At 53.6% G+C, this 18,798-nt stretch overlaps 5 protein-coding genes and 1 non-coding gene across 6 annotated transcripts; 4 read left to right on the top strand and 2 right to left on the bottom strand.

Annotated features, from left to right (window-relative positions):
* Nucleotides 1-1,418: 1,418 nt before the first annotated feature.
* Nucleotides 1,419-2,022, top strand: N0V96_011697 (uncharacterized protein; the record flags this gene model as incomplete). Its single annotated transcript, XM_065759358.1, is given in 2 exon segments — nt 1,419-1,424; nt 1,444-2,022. 2 exon segments carry the CDS (start codon nt 1,419-1,421, stop codon nt 2,020-2,022), a joined length of 585 nt encoding a protein of 194 aa, XP_065612080.1.
* A 2,423-nt stretch (nt 2,023-4,445) lies between these two features.
* Nucleotides 4,446-6,215, top strand: N0V96_011696 (uncharacterized protein; the record flags this gene model as incomplete). The annotated part of the gene is made up of 2 exons (XM_065759357.1): nt 4,446-4,452; nt 4,519-6,215. The coding sequence occupies 2 exons, from the start codon at nt 4,446-4,448 to the stop codon at nt 6,213-6,215; spliced, it is 1,704 nt and encodes a 567-aa protein (XP_065612079.1).
* Nucleotides 6,216-9,020: 2,805 nt separating this feature from the next.
* Nucleotides 9,021-9,100, bottom strand: N0V96_011695. Its single transcript has one exon. It is a non-coding gene; the product is annotated as a tRNA-Thr (tRNA).
* Nucleotides 9,101-11,986: 2,886 nt separating this feature from the next.
* Nucleotides 11,987-13,532, top strand: N0V96_011694 (uncharacterized protein; the record flags this gene model as incomplete). Its single annotated transcript, XM_053198290.1, has 4 exons — nt 11,987-12,074; nt 12,143-12,622; nt 12,673-12,914; nt 12,969-13,532. The coding sequence occupies 4 exons, from the start codon at nt 11,987-11,989 to the stop codon at nt 13,530-13,532; spliced, it is 1,374 nt and encodes a 457-aa protein (XP_053044338.1).
* Nucleotides 13,533-14,660: 1,128 nt separating this feature from the next.
* N0V96_011693 (uncharacterized protein) lies at nt 14,661-15,158 on the top strand (the record flags this gene model as incomplete). The annotated part of the gene is made up of 1 exon (XM_053198291.2): nt 14,661-15,158. One exon carries the CDS (start codon nt 14,661-14,663, stop codon nt 15,156-15,158), a length of 498 nt encoding a protein of 165 aa, XP_053044339.2.
* Nucleotides 15,159-15,814: 656 nt separating this feature from the next.
* Nucleotides 15,815-16,535, bottom strand: N0V96_011692 (uncharacterized protein; the record flags this gene model as incomplete). The annotated part of the gene is made up of 2 exons (XM_053198292.2): nt 15,815-15,850; nt 15,987-16,535. 2 exons carry the CDS (start codon nt 16,533-16,535, stop codon nt 15,815-15,817), a joined length of 585 nt encoding a protein of 194 aa, XP_053044340.2.
* Between the last annotated feature and the right edge of the window lie 2,263 nt (nt 16,536-18,798).

The following is an 18,798-nucleotide window of genomic DNA, read 5'->3' as shown; positions in this document are numbered from 1 at the left end:
TCGATCACCATCGCGAAGCTCCATGCGCGATTTTGCGAAATTGGCCGTGGTTCAAAAGACTCAAGCCAAAATTCAAGCGCCGAGACCACCAATTGTCTTTTTATCATCCTTCCGTGAGAGTGACCAGAAAAAAGACTCGTAGCAGGCACCCCCATTGCTTCATAGTCAAGTATGGCTCACATACACGAGGAGGCGCATGGCGCCGATGACAAACAGCCCAATGAGTACAGCACGCCAGCTGGCTCGTCGACTATGGAGCCTACGGCCGGTCCATCTCATCAGGAGCCGGAAGAATACGATGTCGAAACAGTCGAGAGGGTTTACAGGTATGCAAGGAAACCCTCAATAGCTGTCACTTGCGTCGGACGATGAAGCTGACAGCCATCTAGGAAGCTCGACCTTCGAATCATTCCAGGTAACTATCTCATCTTACTCACCATTGACACTATGGACTTAACAATCGATAGCATTCTGGACGCTCTACTTTCTTTGCTCTGCCATCAGGTCCAACATTGGTATCGCACAGACGATGAATGCCGCCCAAGGTCATGACTTGATGTCCGTCCTCGGTCTCACAGCCAAAGATACATCAACCGCCTTGGCTCTTTTCTACGTGGCCTACGTCATCTTTGACTGCCCTTCCAATCTGGTTATGGCCAAGCTGAGCCCTCGTATCTGGATGGCGCGCATTGTCATTGCCACTGGTATCATTGGAACCTGCTTTGCTGCCGTGCAGAGCGCGTGGAGTGTCAAGTATGTTGAAGACAAATCATGTTTCTTGTCACGGCTAACATTTCTATCAGGCTTCTGCGATTCTTGCTCGGTGTTGTGATTGCGGGCATGTGGCCTGGAATGTCGTACTACCTCACCTTGTTCTACCCGCCTTCTCGAACGGGTAAGCGAATCGGCATGTACTTCACTGCTGCCCAGCTCTCTGCTGCTGTGGTTGGCCTTGTGTCTGCTGGCTTCCAGCTCATGGATGGCTTGGGAGGTCTCGTAGGTTTCCGCTGGATGTTCCTCATCTACGGCCTGGTAGCTGTGGTTCTTGGCTTCTGCCTGCTTTGGTGGCTCCCCGACCGCCCTCTCCCTCCGGGGCAGAAGCGTCAGCGCTCAAGCTGGTTGAAATGGCTCCCGGCAACCCCAGAAGCGCTTTCCGGTCAGGATGCCGTCATTCACTACAATGACCTCCGACGGGTCTATCACCCCAGGCCCTGGACTATGAGGGATCTGCTGCAGGTGCTGGTCGATTGGCGCCTGTGGCCTTTGACGTTCATGTACTTTGGCGTTGTTGGCGTTGGAATTGGTACACAGCTTTATGGATCTGTCATCATCCGCTCCATTGTGCCTACGGCAACGAGCATCCAAATCAGCTTGCTCTTTGCTCCGATCTGGATCGTAAGTCCCTTGGAATGCCTTACATGAACGTTCGTTAACAAAAAGCAGATGGACTTGATTGCGATTCTCATAATGATGCCAATTTCAGATCGATTCCACGGCTACCGGCCATTCATCTTCTCAGCTGCGGTTTGCCTTCAGATCGCCGGTCTGCTCGTCGTAACCTTTGCCCTAGATAACGGATGGGCTCGGTACGGTGGTCTGCTGATGGTTGGATTCGGTCTTGGCCCAACCGTCCCCAACTGCATGACATGGACGAACGAGATCTTTCAGCGCCGCCACGGTGAGGTCGGTGTTGCGGCTGCGACTGCCCTGGTGTCCGGTCTTGGCAACCTTGGAAGCATTGTCACGACCTACGCTCTGTACACTGGATGGCCAGAGGACGCCGCCAAGGGCCGTTATCAGTACCGTCGCAGCAACTACGCAATGATCGGCATCCTCTGCCTGAGCATTGCCAGCAGCTTCGCCATGTTCTTTCTGCTCAAGGTCTTCGGTAACAAGCCCGTGAACAAGATTTCGAGCCTCGACTCCTCTAGTGAGATTGAGGACGGCGCCGCAAGACGTGAGGCTCGGCAACGGGGCTTTGGAAAGTTGTTCCCTCGTTCTAACCAAAACCGGGAAGCCTAAATGGTTTCCTACCTTGGGGCAGTGAGCCGACAGCCACCGGGAACATACTCTGCCCCGGGAGCTTCAACAAACATTCGCGGCTCCCAATGACATTTCACACAACGCCCCGTTCGTGAGGCAGCTCAACCTGCTGTTATCTTTTTGTGCCAATTCCAGGCATCTCATTTTAATACGTCTTTCACATTCGACCATCTACGATACAACGCCCATAGGAAGTTTATATATGCTCTTCATCCGAGGAATGGTCTTGGTTCACCGCGCTACAGGCGAAGAGCGGCGGGAAATGAGGCTGGATTCCTCGACGGCGACAGTGCTTCTACGCCATCGCTGGGAAACGGCGTACGGGACTGGAGACGATGACTGGCGACAATGCTGCTGCGCTATCGCAATATGGTCTGTCTCATGGGAAACAAAAAAAAGGAGTAAGAGAAGGAATTTGGAGGGTTTGGGAACAAACGCTACAAGTCTGTGAGGGAGGAGGTTTTCCGTTTATGTTTCTTTGCATTTTGATGATACCCCATACGTGTTTAGATACGCCGTCGTTCGAGATATTCGCCACTCGACCGCGAAAGTGCTGCTACGCCATCGCCGGGACTGCGTGTTGAACCGAGGTAGCGACGACGACAATGCTCCTGCGCTATCGCCAGTCCTACCTCGTGGGCGCGCTTGCGAATTCGAATTTGATATACGATATATAGTGCTTATTTCCCTCAGCCTCGAGCTCCTAGGTTCGGATGTTGCAGGATGGAGGGAATGATGGGGGCTGGACATTCTTTCTTAGTACAGAATTGAGTCTCATTTCCCTTTGACCCGGTCCCCGAGGCCGTCGATGCAAGTTTCCACTGATGGCCCGTTCCGTCAAGGTCTCATTGAGGAATGTACGGGTAGGACAGAGAGGCCCACGAGGCTCGCACGCGGATTGACAACGTGTGTAGCCTACACCACTAAGCATCACGAGTCACCACATGTTGCGCGCGTGTCAACGTTTGGGATGTCGCAACAGGCGAGTTGGGGGCATGAATACGAGATTCATGTAGATTGAGCCGTGGGTGCTCATCAGAGAATCAACTCTCAGGGAGCCACGCTCGATGGAGACAAGATAGACGAGTTCCCGCCCGCCACAGCGTTGACCGCATGCCATATGCTCCTCCGGATCACAGGTTTCCCGGATGATGATGGCGACGAACTGCATCTGCATCCTGCAAGAATCGTTACGCAAGGCGCAGGTCGTCGCCTGCAACAAAGGTTCGAAAGACACTCGCACTCGTCACCTCTAGTCGGTCTGAACTTCTGTAGTCGGTAATCCGCATAATCGTGCCTAAGAGCCGGGAAACGGTGCCCAGTCTCTGGCAAGCCCCTTCGCCATCGGCTCCCCTTCTTGTTCCCGCTTTCGCGCTTCGCGCCGTTCCTTGCATTCTGCCTATATAGTGCTCACGTCGTGTCCGGTTACGCGATCGGATTGGGCGCTTTCCCCTGCCTCGTTCAACGTTGCGCTGAAAATTGGTGAGTGAACGGGCTGGACGGGCGAGAACTGTTCTCCTCTGTGATGGAACCCACCCTCCCATCCTTTGGAGCAACCCAAGTAGCGTTGGGAGCTGATGCGAAGCTGACGTTGGAATTTTCTCATTCGCTCGGCATCAGCCCACGAAAACGAAGAGGCGCAAGCCCGGCCCGACACGGCAGGGGTTTTGGTGTCTCTCGCTCTCTTTTCCTTGCACATTCAACCCACGGGACGGGCACATTCGCTATTCGGCTGTTGGTTCTGCTAATCTTATGCTTGATACCCTCTGCTCTCTTTCCCCTTTGGCACTTTCCGGATGTGGCGTCGACTGTCTTGCTATTCGCTGCACGTCATTCTTGGGGTGGTTCTTATGGGAAAAGTGAAGCCTTGGCGATGTTTGGGCGAATAAGAGACACTAGGGGAACGGCCCCCACGGTAGTTCTCGTAAAGCCACCAACCAGGACCAAAGATCCGGAACTTTTTTTTCTAACTGCAAAGGTGAAGGATAAGGCAAGGGATGAGGAAAGTGTGGCTCCCGCGCATGCGCCGTGCAGCCACATCTGTTCCAACGGCCTCTCTCTGTCTGTCACCCTGCGTCGAATGCCCTCGCATTGCGGCAATGTGGGTCGTACCGAAGCAGCCAAAAGTCCGACGCGCTGGGAAAGCCATGGTCCTATTCATGTCGAGGAACATGTGCTCTCGTGAATGGCAGCGGCGGCGCGGGCCATAAGGCTGTGCCGCAGAGCTACTGGGACAGTTGGGCAAATCAACAAAACGCAAGGCATGGTGTTCCATCCGTGTTTCTCTGAGGATTTCAAAGTATGTATATTAAGGCCCGTCCCGCATTGTGGGTTGTGGAAGCGGTGCTCGCTGAGGGCAGCATGTCGTGTACCCGACCAAACAAGGTATCTCGCTGTTCACGATGGCGAGTGAGGTAGAGAGATCTTCTCACGACAGGAGTCCGCGCGACAACGATAGCCAAGATGGCAAAGTAGGAGGAGGTGTGCGGGAGAAAAGGAGGAGCACCGACGATGACCAGGTGGACGGGAGCGTCACGACTGCAGACACAAAGATTGCACCGAACCGCACCCGAGCCCAAACCGTCATCCTGATGCTCGCACTCTGCATGGCCGTCTTCCTCGCGGCTCTCGACGCTGTCATCATCACCACCGCCCTACCGACCATCGCGCGGGAGATTGGATCCTCAGACTCGGGATTCGCCTGGATCGGCGCGAGCTACCTGCTCGCCAACGCCGCCTCAGTCCCCTTCTGGGGCAAAGTCAGCGATATCTTCGGACGTAAACCGATACTCGTCATCGCCAACATCGTCTTCATGGTCGGCAGCCTCGTCTCGGCGCTTGCGGGCACGCTGACGATGCTGGTCGCGGGGAGAGCGGTACAGGGGCTCGGGGGCGGCGGGCTGATGGCGCTGGTCAACATCACCGTAGGGGACCTCTTCAGCCCGCGGGAGAGGGGTGCGTATTTCGGCGCCGTCGGTGCGGTTTGGGGTCTCGCCAGCGGGATCGGACCGCTCATCGGCGGCGGGCTGACGGAGAATGTGTCGTGGCGGTGGTGCTTTTGGATTAACCTGCCCATCTCGGGCGCGTCGCTGCTCATCCTCGTCTTCTTTTTGCGCATACACACGCCCAAGACGCCGCTTCTCAAGGGCCTGGCGGCCATTGACTGGCTGGGTACGCTCGCCTTCACCGGCGCGACGTTGATGCTCCTCCTTGGGCTACAGTTTGGCGGGCTACGGAACCCCTGGAACTCCCCCACGGTCATCTGCCTCATCATCTTCGGCTGCGCAACCTACGCCGTCTTCGCCTTCGTGGAGCGCTTCGCGAAGCACCCGCTCATGCCGGCCTCACTATTCCGCGACGCGTCGGTTGTCTTCTGCTACGTGGCTAACTTCTGCCACGGGCTCGGGTTCGCGGCGATTGCCTTCTTCCTACCGCTCTACTTCCAGGCAGTGCTCGGCGCCAGCCCGATCCAGTCGGGCGTGTGGCTCCTCGCCACGGCGCTGCCGCTGGCGGTGTGCACGATTGGCGTCGGGGTAACGATCAAGAAGACGGGGCGGTATGTTGAGATTGTGCGGGTGTCGATGGCGCTCACGGCGATTGCATTTGGGTTGTTTGTCACGTTGCCCGCGGGACGGGACTGGCCGCGGCTGATCCTCTTCCAAGTGCTTGCGGCGCTGGGGATCTCGCCCAACTTGCAGGCGTTGCTTATCGCGTTGCAGGCACTGGTGCGGCAGGCGGACGTGGCGACGGGGACGGCGACGTTTGCGTTTGTGAGGCACATTGCGCTGGGGATCGGGGTGGTCGTCGGGCAGGTTATCTTCCAGAGCGTCGTGGGACGGCATGAGGGCCGATTGTTGGCGGCGGGCGTGCCGGCCGAGGTTGCTGCCAAGTTTGGGAGGGGAGGGACGATTGCGGCGGCGGCACGTGGAGTTATGGAGGAGTTGAGTGAGGGACAGAGGCGGGTTGTGAGGTTTGCGGTGACGGATGGGTTGAGTAAGATTTGGATTTTCTTTTGTGTCATGTCTAGTGTTGGGTTTATTGCTACGTTTTTTATTAGGCAGGTTGAGTTGAGTGAGATGCATACTGAGACGAGGACTGGTTTGGGTGAAGGGGGTGAGGTTGAAGGGAGTAAAGGGGGAGAGAGGACGAGGGAACGGAATGAGGCGGTTTGAGAGTGCTGGGTTTGGAAAGGAGACATTGTTGATATCATGATCGATGAGCATCGTGTATGTACGTTTGATACACTCTGTGCATATACATCGTGGGAGGAAGTTTTATTTCAAAAGCAGTTCCCATGGTTTTTTCCCGTCAGTTTGCCTCAGTGAGTATAATCTTAAAATCTCATCATGCCTTCTTCGTATCATAGTGAAAGCTTCCAGGCAATAATCGTCTACAACTCGTCGACCTTGGGGAGAACAAAGAATATAAATTGGTGTGTATTCTCATAACTCTGGAAACTTCCTTCCATTCATTGTAAAAGTATCATTTTGCATGTTGGCAACCACTGATCAACCTAAGAAAATGCAATCTAGAACGCGGTGTATTATCGTGGTAATGAGAATGGCGCGACAGGTCTCGAGGAAGGTGATCAACCGGTGATGTGCGGGGAGCATTCTGACACACCTTAGGTTAGGCACTTTGAAATAGGTCAACAGAATCGCATACAAGAACGTAGCTCTCGGTGACCCAACACATCTTGCTTCTTGTTTTCTACATATACTTTTTCCCGTTCATGTAAATTTTTGAAGAAGACGCTAACGAGGAATGCTCGTACTCGATAGACAATGCCCATCTGCGAGAATCCTTTACTTCTCATCTGGCCCAGCCACAACTAGGCACCCCGCCACAGCTCAGTTTACATAGCCCGCGCTATAAGCAGCAGAAATTACCGGCCAAGAGGGGAAAGGGAAGTGCACAGCGACGATGATAGGATATCAAATTCCAAGAAGAAGATCCATGCAGCCTACAACTTTCACTAAGTATTTGGGACCTTAGGACTTCAAGGCGGCAAGGTACACAGTATCGAATGTATCTCATAGAGCCAATCAGCTTTGGGAGATTGACCCCGCACTAGGCACTTACATCTGGTCGCAGGCACCCATCCACGCTTGAACAGTCTTCGTCTCAATTCATGAGTCTACAAGGCAGATGTCGAGGCATTCTTTTTGAGAGACCGAGCTGAGGATTGAAGACACGTCTGTTCTATGCTGCATTTTCCCGAAATAAAGCAGCCTGGTGTGTTTTAGTTTGACGGGGACAAGTGCTTACATACCTCAAGTCTGTCCACCTGAGGCCAATCCGTACACCGCCGCATTGTTAGTCCCGTCGACTCATCGACTTACGGGGCGAAGCCTGACGCTTGCGCCTTGACGTCTCTGCTAGGCAGTCGCTCTTCTGTCCTTTTGTAAATACCTGCTGAAGTATCTCTTGGAGAAAAGAGATGGTTTATGTGTCTTCTATTGCGTCTTTAAGCTTCAAGTAGTTAGCCGAACCCACACATTGAGCAACCATTGACGTTCAACAGCAGTGCCGGCACCCCAGATCACCACAACAACCACAATCCATCAACTACCACAGCCAAACTGCCCAAAGTCTTCCAAAGAACTACCATCAAAGAACCAGTTTCCCTCTACCAAAAAAGGAAATCCAACACAATGCCAATCTCAGACCTCATCCCCGCGGCCCTGAAGCCCAAACCCAAACGCGCCGCCCCCAAACCCCAACGAACATCCTACACCTCCAATGAGGTCCCCATCCCGCCTGACTTCCTCTCCGTCCCCCTCCCGGCCTCCGCCCCCCACCGTAACCCTTCAAAAACTAGACTGGTCCAAAACCGTCCTCCCCGAAAACGGGCCCTTGTATGCCGTCGTCCTAGACAATGTCCTCACGCCCGCCGAATGCGCCCAGCTCCTCCGCATGGCCGAGGCCTCCGCCACAGACCGCGGGCTGGACCCGGACAAGGACGAGCCGTGGCGACCCGCCATGGTGAATATGGGTCCCGGGTGGGAGATTCTGGAGCCCGAGTACCGGAATAGTGATCGTATTATCTGGGACCAGCAGGAGGTTGTCGATCGGTTGTGGGGGCGGTGTAGGCTTGCGCCTGGGTTGGAAGCGCAGTTGGCTGGGATGGAGGGGGTGAGGAGACCTGGGAAGGGGTTTGAGACGAGGTGGGTATTCAAGAGGTTTAATAAGCGGATGAGGTTTTTGAAGTATCAAAAGGGGCAGTTTTTCAGACGTGAGTTCATCGCAGTAGTCCCTCCCCCTTGGTTTCTTGTTATGATGGATTGCTGACCTTGGTATAGCGCATTGCGATGGACCCTATGGCGAAGAAGCGGAGGATGGGACTGTGTTCCGGACGCATTATACCGTTCATCTATACCTCAACGACTCTGTCGCCGAGGCGGGTAAGGATAGCGGTGCTGATCTGGTTGGTGGCGCGACGTCGTTCTTGTCTGGGGATGAGAAGAGGAAGGTTGATGTTGATCCCAAGGCGGGGCGGGTGCTCATCTTTCAGCACAGTCGGCTCTATCACTCTGGTGATGATGTTGTCAAGGGGACGAAGTATACGATGAGGACGGACATTTTGTATGAGTTGATCAAGACCAAGATCGAGGATGAGGCGGAGGGGGATGAGGCCGCGGCGGCTTAAGAGCGATTACCTGCTCGGTATACTCGAGGGAATTCGAAGGCAACTATGAGACTCCGAGCTGGACTTGTCTCGAGCCGTGATATACAAGGTAGCAATACTAACGGCGTTTGTCCTTTACATGTTCCAGCCCAGAGCGAGCAAGATAGATACCATCGATGTCCAAGTTTTCACGAGTTTCATCAAGTACCTACCTTTGCATGGGTCTCACGTCTTGGTTCGCATCCATTGGTGGCAGCAAGCTTCGGGGACCTCATTAGAGGTGATCAATCCATCAATCAATGTGTTATCGTCTTCGACGATGCAAAATAATCGGAAATGCCAAAAGGTATGCCTCGTGGCGGAATCGAACCGCCGATCTTCTCATGTCACTAGTACTAGTGAGACGCTATACCACTTAGCCAACAAGGCTTATTATTGGTTGCAAAAGTTCGGTTCGAGCCGCCTCATATCGCGCAGCGGGTCCGCACGCGAAGGGTGTGCCTCTGTGCTTGCAGCTTGCTGAGCTGTCTAGGTTTGTTGATCGTCGTCTTCTCGAGTCTTGACACCGAAAGCCCTGCTGCATTCGAGGTTGCAGACAACCCGAATTATCCCAACCACACCTCGAATCCAGGCGATGCCTTGGGTACGTTACCCTCTTGACAAGATATATGGCATAGAGTTACATTCACGGGGAACGGTTCCTAGAGTCGTCCCTCGTTCCAGTTATTGTCTCCGTGGGGAGCTTTAGCAAGGGTCTCTGGGGACGGAAGACTGCTGCCGATTCGTGGTGGAGTGCGGAGGGGCGGTGCAGACTCGGCTCTGGGTGACCCAAATTAGAGATTTGACGTTGTCAAGAGGTCCGTGTCGGTTCTTCATCAGTCGGATGCCAGCGGTGACAGGACGTCCAAGACTCCAAGACTTTTTGATCCACGGGAGGGCGCATAGTAGCCCAGTCTTGGCGACTGGGAGATCTTGAGTTGATTGGGATAGACAGGTTCAGCCCTACTGGGCGTTCATCGAAACTGGGTCAGCTTGGTGCCTTGGCAAGAAATGTTCCATGCTGATTTTCATTTGTTAGAAGACCAGGTTATTCAAGGCACAAGCCGTTGCTGAAGAGGGATCAGCTTGACGAGGTGAAGTCAGTCACCCAGGCGAGGTAGCCAGCCCAGCCCAGCCCCTTTTCGCCTGTAAAAGTATCGGATGTTTATTAGCGGCTGCAAAGCCACGCTGTCGGTGCGCGCAGATGACGGCTTCATTCCCCGTGTGCTTGCCGCCGTCCGAGGTTTGTATGTAGTAGGCATGTAGGGCAGCAGGAGAAACATACCTCAGATGGAAAATGAGCATTTTAGAAGTGTGCATGGACTGGAGCATGAGTCGCCAGCTAGCCAGCTTATCATGAGCAAACTTTTTTCCCTTGAATATTGATCAAGAGGCCCCAAGGAAAGGGCATATTGGATGGTCCCAGCGCAGTATTCTGCAATTTCTCGCCAAGGGAATGCCCAGGCGCGTAGATCGCGGCAGGGCGGCCATTTGGACATGGGCGACACGAGGGGGGCGGTGCTGTGTAGCAAGGGAGCTAGTAGAGCCAAGGACCCAAGGAGAGGACGATCTGGCTGACGAAAAGCTTGTTCTTTGGATTGAATGGCTTGGCGGCTGGAGGATGTTTTAGTGGTGGTTTGTGTCATTGAGAAGGATTGGTCGTGACCGTTCGTTGGATAGGAGATGGGAACTCGAGGGGCGACGCTGTTTTACTCTAAGCGCTGCAGTGTGCAGGAGTAAGAGAAATTGAATAGAGCAAGCAGCACTACCTTAGTTTAGCTGGGAGACGGGACCCGACGGCAATGACGGAGACAGCAGCAACTCAAAAAAGGCACTCTATTTCCATCCGCCTATGACCTATTCAGGACCAGACGAGGCCCGCAATTCATCATTCAGGAAAAGGGGGGCCAAAACAGGGAAGGCCGCGTACTCCACCACTAAACGGCCAAGTCAATTGGATAGAAAGAGCATCATGTGATCTCACTCGTGACCTTGAATCAGGGGTTTTCCCCCTTGGGCTTGTTGTCCTGCCATGGAGGGAAGTTGGCGGCGCGCCACTGCTCCCTCTCGCAACGCCGCCCATTTCGCTGCAAGTACCGGTACTTGCCAGGCATCGTATGGATACGAGGAAGAACCGAATAGAGAAGACTCACCTGTCCTGAATTGTGCCACAATGCCTCAAACAATATCCAAAGACTTACATAGGGAGTCAAGGAGTTTCAATGAGCAATAAACCCACTCATCGGCCAAGACAGATGGATTCGGCCTTGACGCCATACGCTACCTACCTTACTGCGAGGTCTGCCGTACGGATACCCCCAGTCTCTTGGCATTCGGGCCCTGTCCCTGGATCGCCAAGACCACGGGACAAGACGCTGGAAAACTTGGAATTTGCTTGTTTTCCACGCTGGCGACTTGGCGCGCCTGGGCACTGCACGAATTGCCGTCGCGGAAGCACAGGAACTTGACGCTACGAATCCTGTGGTGTCGCTGTCCGAAGCATTGGCGCACGAGTTGATAGAGCAGAAGGACAATGTACGAATGCACAACACCTGATGAACGTCACATTGCCGGCGCAGCCACCGGCCAACGCTCGACGATCGGTGGACGAAGAAAGGCGTTGGTCATTGTTTTCCAATTCCGCATTCCTGCGACAGCGAGAACCTGAGTTGGCGCTGTCCATTTATTCCCGCTGCCGTGCCTCGTAGGCTCGTACTGACTCCCCAGGCATGCAGATAAATGTGAATGTACCGTAACTTGACGCGACCCTTGCCCACCACCAAATAACTGCCCGTCCTCCATGTCCCCGGTACAGCCACCATCCCGGCATCCTCTTTCCATTTCTCGCACTTGCACCCGCCCGGCGTCCCAGTTACCTGACTTTTGAGTACCTAGTCACCTAGTGCCAGTGTACACCACACCACACCACACCCCTTCGCTGTCACTCCTTCTTTCCCGGCCCTCCCTCCTCGTCTTCCTTCTCCCTCCAACGTCCCTGTTCATCTCCTTTCCTTTCTCCTCCAACCCTCGTTTTGCCTGTTTACAGAAACCCATACCGACGACTTCCAGCAGCGATATTCGACAGCTGGCACTTTCACGACTCTTCGCCCATTCTTCTCGGTCGACCTACTTCGAAATACTCGCATGATACGACCCTAGTCCGATCGCGCCGCACCGAGGGAATTGACTTTCTTTCTTAATTTCTCGTCCCGTTTCTCCCCTCTCAACCAGTCGCTCGCTTCAAATCAACGCAAACGTCACTCGACGATAACCACCATGAAATTCTTTTCCGTCGCCCGCGCTGCGACAGCGCTTCTCGTCTCGAGCGGTTTCGCCAGCGCCGCATACTCCATCGCTTCCGACGGTACATTCATCCCTCAACTCGAGCCTTCGACAGGCCCTGGTCTATCGCCTTACTAACGCCGTGCTCAGATGACATCAAGGCCACCACAAAAGGTCTCGCCTACGACCTCATGAGCTTCTACGATGGCAACTTGACTGGCCACACGCCCGGTATCTTGCCTGGTCCTCCGCCAGCCGGTGATTACTACTGGTGGGAAGCCGGTGCCATGTGGGGAACCATGATCGACTACTGGCACTTGACTGGCGATTCTACCTACAACGACGTTGTCATGCAGGCCATGCTTCACCAGGTCGGACCCGACCGCGATTACATGCCCCCTAATTACACTGCTTCGCTGGGTAACGATGACCAAGGTTTCTGGGGCATGTCTGCCATGACTGCCGCCGAGGACGGCTTCCCTAACCCGCCCGAGGATGAGGCCCAATGGCTGGCCCTCGCCCAAGCTGTCTTCAACACCATGGCTAGTCCCGACAGACACGACAACACATGTGGAGGCGGTCTTCGCTGGCAAATTCCTCTCTCTAACAACGGATACAACTACAAGAACAGTAATGCTGACGCTCAGCCCTCCTACGAACCTGATACTGACTGCTTATAGGTATTGCAAACGGCTGTTTCTTCAACATCGGTGCCAGACTAGCCCGGTACACCAAGAACACAACGTATGCCGATTGGGCCGAGAAGACCTGGGATTGGATGACGTCCGTTGGTTTCATCGATGCCGACTACAACATTTACGATGGTGGTCACGTTGAGCAGAATTGTACCGATATCAACAAGGCTCAGTTCTCTTACAACAACGGCGTTTTCATCCTCGGCGCTGCCATGATGTACAATTACGTAAGTGGCTTCCACCCGTAAACCTAGATGAGCTTGATGTTGACCTGCATCCAGACGGACGGCGCCGATGCGTGGAAGACACGCCTGGACGGCCTCATCGAAGGAACTCTGAAAATTTTCTTCCCCAACAACATTGCATTCGAGATTGCTTGCGAGGAGCACAACACCTGCACAACCGATATGCTGAGTTTCAAGGGCTACGTCGCCCGATGGATGTCAGTCACGACGCAGATTGCACCGTACACTGCCGACAAAATTCTTCCAGTTCTCAAGACGTCAGCAGAAGCGGCTATCAAGCAGTGCACAGGGCAGGACAATCAACGGACGTGTGGCTTCAAATGGAGCTCTGGCGTATACGACGGCACCAAGGGAGCGGGTCAACAGATGAACGTGCTCGGCGCCGTATCATCTCTGCTCATCGGCAATGTTAAGGCACCAGTAACAAACACCACTGGTGGTATCTCCAAGGGAGATCCCAACGCCGGTAGTCACTCGGACAATCTACTCGGCACAGAAACGCCAGTCACAACGGCAGATAAGGCCGGCGCTGGCATCCTGACCTTCCTGGTTCTGGGATGTGCGGCCGGCACGTTTGGCTGGATGAGTTTCGGAGCGTAGATGGGTTGATGAGTGCCACATAACGACTTGAATTTTCTGCGTCATTTTTTTTGACATGTAGCAGCACCACGGTCCTGCTGGCGAGTTTTACTCGCAATAGGGATATACCGGCGTCGAGGCCAAGGACGGCCTGGGATTGTATTTACTTGGCGTTGACGATTGTACATCTGTCCCAAAGCGAACATTGGGCAATGCGGTCGTTGGATTTGGTTCCATTCTTCACACTCCCCTGCGGTAGTAATGGGCACACTGGATAGCTCACGATAGTGAGGGGTCACTATAGTCTATAATGTAGCTATACTACGACATACATAGGTTCCTAGAATAGACACTTTGTCGAAACGATCATGGTTGAATATCGCGCACGCCGTGTCTATTTCCTCTTGCCCAGATCTTGCCCAGAGCAGGCCAGCCGTCTTAGGCACTTGCTGAAACTGACCGCATAGAAGTCCACCAACGCCATGACGCCATATCATCCGAAGTTGGGGCCCTCGCTGGGCTCAGGCGCTGGACCTGTCATCTGCACGCGCAAACTTTGGGTGCTGGCGCACTGCTGCTTCGCACGGCTGACTGAGCATATCGGACGGTTCTTCCCACCTTGGGACCAGACGTTACAGTCTACGTCATCTCGAAAGCTGTCGTCCTATCCTACAGCGCCAGCCGTTTCAGCAAAGGTAGCCATGGGCCATGGCATAAAGGTCGCCTAGACGTTCGAGAAGGACTTTTGGGAATAATGCCAAGTCCCCTTGGTCGTTCTGGCCGACGTTTCTCCGGTTCGTCATTCTCTGCGGGTGGTGTGTTTGACAGTTTTTGGTGTTTGAAGTTTCTCCGCTGAGATGGGCTCGGCCAATCACATCGCCGAAGACACTCATGGACGATCCCTCTCTCAGGTCAATCAATCTCACACCCCCACCAATCAATCGTTCACTCACACTCTCCCTCATCCAACCTCTCACTGAAACTCACTCACTATTGTTGACAACGCTTCTCAATTTAGCTCATTCTGGCCTTCTCTTCTCATATTGATTGGGCATCCTATTTTCTCCCTTTAATAAGAGTCTTATTGGTCCTGTCATAATCCCTGCCACATCCACATTGGGCACCGAAAACAACCACAGTTCAGTCAGCATGCCGATCCCGGACTTTGCCAACGAGGCAATCTTCCCAATCTTTGAGGGCCTCCCCATTGAGGAACCCGGCGCCGCCGATCCACCCTCCTACGCCGCATCCTCGGAGCCGCCCTCCTACGCACCGACGCCCTCTGACCCGCCATCCTACACGGACTCCCAATCCGGCTCCGGCTCCGCCAAAGCATCCGCTTCCTCATCCTCATCCTCCTCCTTCACGGCAGTCGCGAGACCATCTCTCCATCCGTCCTCCCACGACGCACGGGAGGAATGGTTTCTCATAGCGCAGGTAAAACAAAACATGACCATCACGAAACCGACGCTCGTGGTCGTCGACCGCCAGCAGACAGAGTTCGCCGTCACGTTTGAGGACCGCGGGATCGATCTGCGGCCCGTGAAAGGCGGCTGGACGATTGTCGTGCCGCGCGGGGTGAGGACGGCGCCCAAGGGCGGGAAGAGGGGGTTTGTTAGGGTGCCGGAGGGGAAGGGGACGGGGTGAAGTATATCCCCGGCGGGTTGGAGCAGATTGGGGAGTTGGGGGCGAGGGTGAGGGAGGATGGCGGGAGGTGGTTGAGGGCTTGTGCTGGGTGTGGGAAGGGAGTTGGGGAGGGTGAGACGTTGAAGAGTTGTACTGCTTGTGTTGTTGTGAGGTATTGTGGCAAAGTGAGTCTTCGTCTTTCCCGCGCTGTTGCCCCGTCTCTTGCTTATAGGTCAGTGGATGTGATGTTGTATTGCGGATGTGCTGACGATGATTGATGACATAGGAATGCCAGAAGGAAGATTGGAAGAAGCACAAGGGGGACTGCAAGGTTCTCAAGGGCATGGCCAACGCGTGGGGGATATGATGACACCAGACGAAAGAACAACCCGGTAACAGTAAGAGGGGTCTAAGAAGATGCCCCATGTTTAGGGATGTAGATTCGTGATTACAGGACATGGTGATGGAAAAGCTCTGGTCCCTCGCATGATCAATAAAAACCATCGCGAATGAATCCGGGTAGGCATTGAGTTTGAATACCGCCGTTGGGCAATCACTGTTGAGCGACGTAGGGAGAAATAAGTTGATAGACAGACAAAGCATCGAAGCCATAATTCGGCGGTAAATATATGATATGCTATAAGGAGTGTAAGGGAAAGCATAGCTGACGCTCTTCTCTACAACGCAAGCTCAGACAGAATCATCTCCGACAACTATGAATATGCCACAAGAAGGTTAAGTGAATGACGAAGAATCGAATGTGTTTCCTTCCCACCACCCGCACCCCTACACTCATCCTCGTTCCAAGAAGATAGCAGCTCAGAAGTAAGCAATTCGAGCCCCAGAAACCTGCGTATTCCACGAAACATAATCATTATCATTGACACCAACAAGCTCGAACCCCTCCACGGTGCCTGGGGCCTTGCAATCCGTCGGCGCGGTCAGGTAGGCCCCGTACGTGGCATCCCACGTAGCATACCCGCCCAAAACAACAGACAACCGTCCGATATTCACGTTCCGCTGGTTCCCGGGTCCTCCCGCGCCCCAGCCGGGCGATCCTCCCGCGGGCGCGGGCTTCAGGGAGGTGAAGACGTCGAGCTTACGGCTGCCGGAGACGCTCGAGGTGGCGGCGTCGAGGTAGAAGTAGAACTGGCACTTTTTGCCGGCGGCGGCGGGCGGGTAGGTGAAGGTCAGGAGGGCGGTGAGATCGTTGCCTGCGTTGGCGGTGGATTTGGAGACGACGCCGGTGCCGTAGGTTGGGGAGATGGCGCCGGTTCGGGTGTTGTAGGTGTAGGTTGCAGAAGGGGTGAAGTAGGTTGATGCTTGGCGGGTTTCGAGGGGGGAGGCGAGGGCGGAGGTTAGGGTGAGGAGGAGGGTGAGGACGGTCTTGGGGAACATTTTGGTGATGATTGATGATTGATGATTGATGATTGATGATTGATGATTGATGATTGATGATTGATGATTGATGATTGATGATTGATGATTGATGATTGATGATTGATGATTGATGATTGATGATTGATGATTGATGGGTATGGGATGGGATTGAAGACGGTAGGATCTAGTAGGATGGTGGTATTCTGTGAGCTGGAGATGTGGTGATGAGGGTAGATGGACATCCAGAGAGATGGAAGACTCTTCTTGTATTTATAGCTTCATTCCACACGACGAAGCCCTGAAGGTAGGTATCCATCTCACGACTTGTTAGAACCGATGGAGACCAGGCAAAAACAGAGGTATCGTGGCTTGCTCCAGCTCTTCGAAATCTCACATAACATGGTCAAGGGCTCTGAACCGGGACCCCTCACGAGATGTCGCCTAACAACCTTCTCATTGACATGTTCTCGTAAACTGACACAGCCCGACTTGGCCTCCAAAGTCTCAGCCTTCGGGTGAGGTCCCCGTCAGCACTACAACCGACTCTTCTAACCCCTCATCTCATGGCAATAGGCTACATGAACCCAGTGGCCATGTAAGCTTAACTTGAGAAGCGGTATACGAGCGATGGCCAATGAAATTCTAGACCTGAAGATTTCTAACTCATCACGCGATGGAGTTAAAAAAAAGTCTCCGCAAGACTTTCCACTTTGTCTATGATAGTTGAGGTATGACGAGCGTTGTGTGGAGGAGGCTCAGCTCTGGGAGCTGAAACCTCGTAACCAATCAGCGCGGTTGGAGTCAGAAAGAGGCGTCCTATCAGAGTATCGTGGGCTTTGCGTCGTGGTGGCTTGATGGCTTACTTGGAGGTGGTGGCACGGCTCGTCTTTGGCTTGGTTGAGCTTGCATCGGAATGACCTAACAGATCCAACCTTGACTCTGGGGTTTGGGGGAGAATTTCGTATCTGTAGGTCTTCTTTGAGACAAACGTCCACGATGGGGGGTCATTGGATCGGCTTGGTGGAAAGGCAAGACTGATGGTCTCAGATGAAGCTATTTTGAGGAGTAAGCTTCGGAGGAATGCGAAAGTGCAGCTTTCGAAGAATCAAAGTTACTTTGAGAATCGCTGCGAAGAAACTACTTCCTTAGTCAAACAGGTGTAAGTGAAAGCATTTGCCCACTGCTTCTGTTCTCAGCGGGATGATGTCTCTCTAGCTTTTGCTGTCCGGATTCGAAGGCCCCAAATGCTCCCTTCCAGCCTAGGGAGCAATGTTTTCAAAGGGGAGGCATCCCTGGTGCGAGGTTTGCCGTCCTTGGAGTCTTGTGCGACTTCGAGCGACTGATATGTCTCCTCGTTCTTTGTGCCATTTCTGGGCTTTGCAACATCGAGGGATGCTTCCTTGTAGTTACCATTAAAGACGCCAGTCATGAAAGATGCTACGCGATAAATCGTTGAGTAGACCATAAGACGAAGATGAAATAACGCCGTAGCACCTGTCAACTGATGTCATTTTGATTCTCCCATTCCATTGCACCGACGATTTGCCCCTGGTTCCCTCATTTCTGAGCAGTTCACATCAACATCATGTTGGCTCTCAATCTATACATTTACGCCATTGTCTCCAATTGCATGGTCGCTGCAGCTGACCCTTCCATGACAACCTTCATCAATCCTATCCGTGTTTCTCTACTAGAGAAAGAGCACTGGAACAACCTCCTACCCCCATTGCCGACCACAGACGTATCCAGCGGCCCGACAGTCAGAACCCATATGAACCCCGTCGGAGCAGCTAAAGAAAAGCGAGAGGACCAACCTTGTGTTTCTGTTCATCTCTGTACTGAAAAGGACTGGAAAGGCGACTGCTGGTGGGCCTGCTTCCGAGATGGCCTGGAGACGTACCCTGACTGGAACTGGGGTGGCCAAGTCAAGTCCGCTCGTCCAGGCGAAGGTGCAACGTGCAAGTTCTTCTTGTGAGTTTCCGACCTCCCTGAGTTTCCTCTAGTGCGCGCGTGATTTGACGACTGATGTTACCTAAAGTGGCCCGGATTGTAGCATGCGAACTAAGAGGCAAGATATGAAATGGCCCGGGGGAAACTTTGAGGGCTTGGATGACTTTGGCATAGGGTGCTTTTATTGCATGATGGAGGGACCAAAAAAGTCATACTAGAATTTAAGTTGATCCAAACTACCTTAGTACTTCAGGCGTCGATTGCACCCAACCTCGACACGGCATGGCATTTGTACGTACGCCTCCAACGGAGATCCGCTATTGGGTCTTCT

The sequence above is a fragment of the Colletotrichum fioriniae genome (assembly GCF_027942845.1).
Source record: "Colletotrichum fioriniae strain IMI 355084 chromosome Unknown scaffold_18, whole genome shotgun sequence".
Lineage (NCBI taxonomy): Eukaryota > Fungi > Ascomycota > Sordariomycetes > Glomerellales > Glomerellaceae > Colletotrichum > Colletotrichum fioriniae.
The sequence above is the reverse complement of the archived record's forward strand: the minus strand, read 5'-3'. Positions and strand labels throughout refer to the sequence as shown.